Source organism: Nothoprocta perdicaria, unplaced genomic scaffold, assembly GCF_003342845.1.
Source record: "Nothoprocta perdicaria isolate Ctin4 unplaced genomic scaffold, notPer1 scaffold_218, whole genome shotgun sequence".
Classification (NCBI taxonomy): Eukaryota; Metazoa; Chordata; class Aves; order Tinamiformes; family Tinamidae; genus Nothoprocta; species Nothoprocta perdicaria.
Window position 1 is genome coordinate 361,261 of NW_020455399.1, and position 7,465 is coordinate 368,725.

Sequence of the window (7,465 nt, forward strand, 5' to 3'; positions counted from 1 at the left end):
GCAACTTGGCCCGCGGCTCCGCGGCGGCTCCGCGTGGGCCGGCGCCCTGCGCGTCTTTAAAAATAAATCTCAGCACGCGGGCGCTATTTTTAGCCTCCGAGCAGCAGCGCCCGTGTGCCAGCGAGGGGGGAAGCCCACAGCAGACGGGGAAACTGAGGCAGGAGGCTAAGCCGGGCGCTGAAGGGATTTGTGGCGGGAGCCGGCGTGGGTGTTCCCGGCTGCCATCTGCCCCGCGCGCCCGCACCGGCCCCCGCACGGGCACCGGGGTGGCCCTGGCCCCGCACGGGCGCTGGTGGCTCCTGCAAGGGACAGAGCCGGGACGGGGGCTTGGCCGCCCCGAGCCCCACGGGGAGCAGAGCCCCGGCCTCTAAGCAGCTCCACAAAGGGAGGATTATCGGCGGCTCCGTGTTGCGCAGCGGAGACCCGGGCACAGGGCGATTAAGGGGCTGATTGGGAAGGTCAGGGCGCGGGGCAGCCGAGCCTGCGGCTCCCGCGCGGATGCGGAGCTCCGGCCTCCAGCCTCCCCATCCCGGCCTCCCCACGGCCACTGCGGCACGTCCGGCCGGGCGCGGAGCGGCTCCGCTGCCCTGCGGCTGCGGACAGAAATAGGTGATGGGGCAACGCGGCGCCTTGCCCAACGCTCGCGCCTGCCGCCTGTTTGCTTTGCTGACGAAGGGCCCGCGCTGTTTTCTGTAATTCTTTTTTTTTTTTTTTCCTTAAGTAAACCTCCATTCCTGTTAGTTCAGCTGTGCTGGGCCTGGGAGGCGGCTGCATCCGTGAGAGCTGCCGGGCTCCGGTGTGGCAGGGGCTCCCGGGGGAAGCTGGAGCTGGGGGGACACGGGGATAATGGCTGGCTCAGATGCCAGGCGGGCTCTGCCAGCCCGGCCGAGATGATGCTCCAGGCAGGAGCAAAGCAAACGTGGATCACATTCTGTGCACCGACACCGGCACCGACAGCAATTCCCGACTCTCCCGATCCTGCAAGTGCAGCCCCAGGGAAAGCCGAGAACAGCCCAGTCCCCTGGGACGGGGAGGGCACAGGGATGCGGACGGGCTCGTTCCCAGCAGGAGCTGCCGGTCAGAGCCGGCGGCCGCGGAGCCCCTTGCGGCTAAGCGGCTCTGCAGAGTCGCTGACCCCCGCGCGGGATCTGCGCCGGATTACGGCTCGGGGAGCGCTCGCTTAGGGCCCTGAGCTCATTACGGGGCAGACTCCTTGCGGGAAGCACCTGGGAGCGAGGCGGGCGCCGAGGGCACCCTCGGGAACAGGGCTCCGAAGGGCCGGGAGCCCCTCGGAACGACCCATCCGCTCAGAACGGGCAGCCCGGGCACTTCCCTGCCCGAGGGACACGAGCAGAGCCCGCGGAGGGCCCGTTATCCGCGCGGAGGGCCCCGTTATCCGCTCGGTGGGAGGCTCCTCCGCTTGCTAACGCAACAAAGCCCCCAACGGCCCCGGTCGCCAGCGCCAGCCCCTCGCGGGAACCCGCGCCCAGCCCCGGTATCACTTCTCCTGCAGCAGCAACTGACTCACGGGGAAGATCCCTGCGCGAGTCAGAACGAGCTTTTGCAGCCTGCTCTTTCTTTCCAATTGACGAAAATCAAGGGGCTTTTTTTGCTCAACGCCCCCCCCATTTGCTGGGGGGGGTAAACCCAGGAGTCTGCCCCTTTTCCACCCAGAGGAGAGGCCCGAGGGCTCACGGGACCGGCCCCGGCTCCGCTCTCGCCCTGCTTTGGGGAGCCCAAGCAGCACGTTCCCCTCCTGCAGCACATACTTTCCGTCCAGTTTTGAAGAGTTCGGGCCCTACTGAAAGATGCCCCGGGATCCTCAGATACTCCAGGATCCTCAGATTTAATGCAATTAAACTGGAGCTCTTTAATGTTAATAAGGGCTTAAAAGAGTTAAAAGAGAGGGGCTTGGCCCGAGCGCTTTGAAGGCAAGCAGGGCGTCACGGCCCAGGGCTACGGTGTCCAGGGCCACCAAAACCCTGAAGAAAACCCACATTTACACCAGAATCCTGCAGAAAAGCCAGCGTTTACAGCCAAAACCTACAGAAAACCCACATTTACACCAGAATCCTGCAGAAAACCCACATTTACACCAGAATCCTGCAGAAAAGCCACATTTGCATTGGAATCCTGCAGAAAAGCCACATTTACACCAGGATCCTGCAGAAAAACGTCTGTTTACCCCAGAATCCTGCAGAAAACCCGTGTTTACCCCAGAATCTTGCAGAAAAGCCACCGCTTACACCAAAACACAATAAAGCAGCGGCCTCCGGGGCCGCCCCATCCCCCAGTGCCTTCCCGCACTAAAAGCCATTAGCGGAGTCTCCCTCCCGAACAAAAGTAACATCCAACCCCGGGCCGCATCCTGAGGAGCAATAGAGAGAACCGGCCCTATTCAAAGGGCGCCTTTGAACGAGAAATCACCATTTCCTCTGCCTCTTCAGCCCCTCTTGCATTTCCCCCTTTTCAGTTTTAATTGCTCGCTGAGTCATGTGAACAGCATGAAACCATTTAGGGCACCTGCCCCCAAGGGCAGCCGGCTCCGGGGCCGCGGCCGGAAAGCTGCTTCTCTGCAGCGGCTCCCGCGCCGCTTCCCAGGGGAAATTCCGTGGGGAGAACGGGGAGCTTGGAAAGAGGAGCCGGGGCGGCTTCGCGGAGGGCTGCGAGGCCCGTGCTGCAACGCGCGGTGTCCGGGGCTGCTGGATTGCCCCATCGTTTAGGGGAAAGCTCTCTGCGGAGCCGGAACGTGCCTCGTTCCCCAAGAGCAGCAGCCGTCGGGCTGCAGGCGCGTTCTGGACCGGGCTACAAGCTGCTTCGGGGACAGGGCGGCCGCGGTGCCGCTTCCCAGGGGTTGCGGGGCCGCTTTCCCTCCGCCCTTTCCAACGGCTGCACCTTGGATCGCAGCTACCCGTGCACCCGGGCAGGCACCACCGCGCAGCAATGAGCTCCGTGTGCCCTGCGTGCCACTAAGTCGGAGGAGCCGGCTGGGAACGCTCCGGGAAATCTCCCGTCCCCTCAAAGGCACCATCCCCGGTGCAGCCTGGCGCCTGCCCCCGAGGCGCCTTCTTTAAGCTGTGCCCAGTCTTTGCAACAGGAACCAGGCAGCAGTGCCGAACGCAGCCGGCCGCGGGGCACGGACACCAATGCGAGGCAGCAGCGGTGGCCAAAAGTCTGGAACGGCCCCGGAACGAGAGGAGCGGCAGCGGCTCAGCCCGTTCCCAGTGCCGCGGATGGGGCGCCCCGAGCGGCGAGCACAGCCCGGGAGCGCAGCCGGACCCTGCGCGCTGACGGGGTGACGGGGTACAGGCACCGATGAATCAGCCGCGTTTACGGGACGGCGCGCGGAGCTGCCGCCTTTCGCGCTAAACGCGCCGGAAACCCCAGCAGGGCCGGGACAGGAAGCGCCGGTGCCGCTGCGAACGTGCGCGGCCGGCGCCGCTCCCGCTATTAGTGGCACGCAGTAATATCTGAATCCGAAACAGAAAGGTCAGGGCAGGGCTGCACCTGGGCACCCACCGGGGCTGCCAGATGGGGCCTTGGGGACGGTCCCGGCGCCAGGAAGGGGCACGCGGGCCCGGTCGCACTCGGGTTTCTGCTGCTCATCCCGGGGGAATTGGTCCGGAGGGAGTGCGGGCCGCCTGCCCGGCTCCCCCCGCATCCCTGTGTGGTGCCGCCGCTTTGCGCTCCGGTGTGGGGCTCCAAGGACGAGTGGCGCTCGCCTCCATCCTCCCGCGCCGCCGGCAGCCTCCGCCGGCCTCGCCGCGCAGGGGGTCCCCAGCCCCTTTGTTCTGCTGCGGGTGGAAGCTGTTGAGCTCAGGGACGGCCCCGGGTCGAGCCCTGGCCTGACCTCTGCCCGCGCGGCGCCTGTCCCGGGGGACGGGAGCTCCGGCCTCGCCCGCGCAGCCAGGGCGGGAACGTGGCCCGGACGGGGCACCCGAACCCCGCGGCCGCGCACGGGCACCGGGCAGGGAGCTGCTCCCTGTTCCGAGTGCCCCCCAGCCCAGGCAGTGCTCCGGGGGCTCGGCGCCCCCGTCCCACCTGGGCACGAGCGCGACTTGCGTTCCCTTTCCGCACGCCTCCCGTGCGCAGGGAAGCCGGCAGCACGCCGGAGCGGCCCGCAGAGGTGGCGGCCGAGGAAGTCATAAAGCATCCCCTGCCAGGCCGGGCCGGGGGCGGCGGGCGCAGCGCATCCTGCCCCGCTCTGTTTACATTCCTGCTCCTTCCCGGCGGAGCGCGGCCGATCAGCTGGGCCTGGAGCGCGTTCAAGCGCTCGCGCTGGAGGGCGGCCAAGCGGAGCTCCCGGCGCTGAGCAACCCCCTGGCCCGCGGCCAGCGGCCGCCGTCCAAACGCCGGCGCTCTCGGGGAAGCCTCGCACCGGACGGCGCTCCGTGGGCGCTCCGCCACCCGCGGCACATGCAATAACTCCCGAGCAAGAGGGTTTTCTCCCGGCTTTGCACAAAGCGGCTCCCCTGCCAGGCGCCCGGGCTGGCAACGGGGCCAGGGAGTGGGACAGGGGTCGGGGCTGCCGCCCGCGCGGGAAAGGAGGACACGGGGCCTTGGGGGAGCTGCATGGCGGGACCGGGCTGCAGGGACACCGGCACGGTGACAAACAGGAAGATCACAGCTGCGGTATCTGAAAGCCTTCGCACAGATAAAAAGATTACGGCCCCCACTCTCTAATTACAGGAAGCACAAAAGAGAAAAACCACAAGAAGCAAGAGGCGGCGGGCGGCTGGGAGGTGAGGATGTGCACGCGCTGCACACAACACAGGAAGAGTGCGGGGTATTTTTGAAACCCTACGCGTACGTTGGCGTTACAGGGGAAGCGCCAGAGCTCCGCAGGCACCGCAATGGGTCCCCTCGTGCCACCGCCCGGCTGTGCCGGCGCGGCAGCCTGGGGACGCTGCAAGACGCTGCAGCCCGCGGCCTCGAGCAGCGCGATCCAGGCAGCCCCGCAGTGCCCGGCCCGCCGGAGATTCCGTGCAAGCTGCCCCGGCATCCCCGCTTCCCAGGGGGAACACGGCCACACCGGCGGCGTGGAGCCCGCTCAGGATGTTCCTCTCCCTGCCCCCAACGCCGCCAAATTCTTGCAGGCGCGGCCATATCCTGCCGCGAGCGCCGCGTTGTGCAAGAGCCCCCGGCGCGGGGCGGCCGCGTCCCCCGCGCGCCGGGACGGGCACGAGCGCTGCGGGACACGGGGACGCGGCGCCCGCACGTGCCGGGGGCCGTGCGGCCCCCCTGGGGCGGCCGCGGTGCCTCCTGCGGCCCCGGCCCCTCCATCTGGGTCCCATCTGCTGCGGCCCCCGCCCCCGCCCTCGACGCCCATGTACTTAAACACATACATCAAAGGCGCCTCCGGCAGCCTCCGGGGACTCCGGCTTTAAGCACATTTCCTTCTATTAGCCGGCAGCTTAGGGATTCAATTCCGCGCACCGGCCAATCGCCGGCACGGGAGGGTTCTCTGCGAGCCAGAGTCGGGCAGGGCCGAGCCGGGCGCTTTTGCCCCGTTTCCCTGGGTTTTGTCCCTCCGGCTTTGCCCCGGAGCAGTGGGGACCCGCAGAGGAGCCGGCGGGAAGGCGGGCGCAGCCGCGTGCAGCTCCCGGCACCCACCTGCTTGAACTGCTCCTCGTAGGTCCAGTCGCCGTGGTCGGGCGCGGGCTGCGGGAGCTGCGCGTGGCCCTGCGCGCCCAGGCCGGCCGCCAGGCGCTCGGGGCCGCCCGGCCGCCGCGCCGGGCACTGCGGAGCCGCCTGCGGCTTGCGGAGCAGCAGGGACCCCGCGCCCGGCCGCACTGCCTCCGCCGAGCCCAGCCCTTCCTCTCCCATGTCTTCGTCCTCCTCGTAGTCTTCCTCCTCCTCCTCGTCCTCCTCCTCTTCCTCCTCCTCCTCATCCTCCCCTAGGTCCTCTTCAAAGTCTTCTTCATCCCATTTGCCCTTCCTAGACCAGGGGAACAGGAGACGCGTCCTTAGTGCCACAGGAGGCGCAGGGAACACCCGGGTGCCCCTGCCGCCTCCAGCACCCCTGTCCCTGCAGAGCGTCTCCCAAGGGCGCCTCAGGGCGGCCCGGGCCTCAGCACCGGCACCAGGACCAGCGCCTTGTGCCTAGCCGCACCCAGGCACAGCCAGTGCACAGCAGCGGGTGCCAACGTCTCCCGCGCCTCCGGAACGCACGGAGCCCTGCGCTCCCGTGCCGGCGCTGCCCGCAGGGCCACGGCTGCAGCGCGCAGCAACCTGCATAATTTAACGCAGGGCCAGGATCCTCTGTCACGGCCCCACAGGGCTCCCTGGAAAGGGATGAAATTTCGCCCTGTGTCAGCCTGTGACAAGGAATCACATCCGCAAGGGAGCCCTGGCAGAGCAGGAGCAGCTGACGCCCCGTGCCCCGCTCGCCAGCGGCACCACCGCTGAGCCCAGCACGTCCCCAATGGGGACACCGGTGTCCCGGCACACTGCCCCATGCCGGCATCGCGGATCCCAACCCACCCCCGGGGTCCTGCTGGCAGCACAGCCCTACTCACAGATCCTCCTCTTCCTCGGAGCCCATCTCCCGCTGGTAGCCGCCATCCTCTTCCTCCTCGTCGCCGCGCTCCTCGTCCTCCGAGGCCTGGCTCTCATCCGACAGCGCGGGGCTGGACGAGTGGCTGAGGCCGGCGGCGGCGGCGCGCATGGCGGCCAGCGCGGCCATCTGCGCGCGCTGCATGTGCGCGCTCTCCGGCTCCGCTCCTTCCTCGGAGGCCGCCGGGGCCGAGTCGGGGCCGCGGGTGCGCGCTGGGGCCGGGGCACCGGAGCTCTGCCCCGGTGCCGGTGGCGGCGGCGTGGCGCGCGGCGCCTGCTCGTGCTGCCGCGCTTCCAGCGCCTGCTGCAGCCGCGCGCGCTGCTGCCGCTGCAGGTTCTCCATGACCGCCTGCAGCTTCATGGCTCTGCCGGCGGGCGGCAGCTCCGCGGCGGGCCGGGGGGCCGCGCGGCCCGGGGGCGGCAGGCGGGCCGCAGCGCCCGGCGCGCTGCAGCGCTCCAGCGGGGCCGGGCGCCTGCGGGCGCTCCGCGGCGGCTCCCGCGCGCCCGCGCTGCAAGGACGGGCCGCCCCGGTGCCCGGGGCTTTCCCTGGCCTTCCCCGGGGGCGATGGCTCCGGCGGGTGGCGCGGGGCTGCGGCGCCGGGGCTCAGCGCGCGGCCGTCGCGGGCCGCCGCATCGCTGCTTCCCTGGCCGCCGGGCACCCCTACTCCTGCGCTGGCTCCGCTCCTCTGCGTCGGCGCCAACCTGTGCGGGAGAGGCGGCAGCGCGTTAGGGAGCAGCCGCGGGCGAGCGCGAAGGAGTTAAAGACAAGCCGGGAGCCTCATTAATCTCGAGCTAATGAGATAGGGAGGCCGGGCTGCGCGGGCGGCCCCGGGGGGAAGGGGAGCCGCGGCGGGCAGGGCTATCGGGCCGGCCGCCCCGCAGGCAGCTCGGGGACTCGCCCGCGATAAGG

General features: G+C 69.2%; 1 protein-coding gene across 1 annotated transcript in view; it reads right to left on the bottom strand.

The window, feature by feature from the left end:
• ARID3A (AT-rich interaction domain 3A) overlaps window positions 1–6,916 on the bottom strand; it is a 16,057-nt gene extending 9,141 nt beyond the window's left edge. Inside the window, exons 1-2 of the mRNA XM_026038847.1 lie at window positions 6,519–6,916; window positions 5,614–5,938 (exon numbers count right to left, since the gene is read on the bottom strand). Coding sequence (XP_025894632.1) covers window positions 5,614–5,938; window positions 6,519–6,916 — 723 coding nt within the window. The remainder of the gene's footprint in view (window positions 1–5,613; window positions 5,939–6,518) is intronic.
• Between the last annotated feature and the right edge of the window lie 549 nt (window positions 6,917–7,465).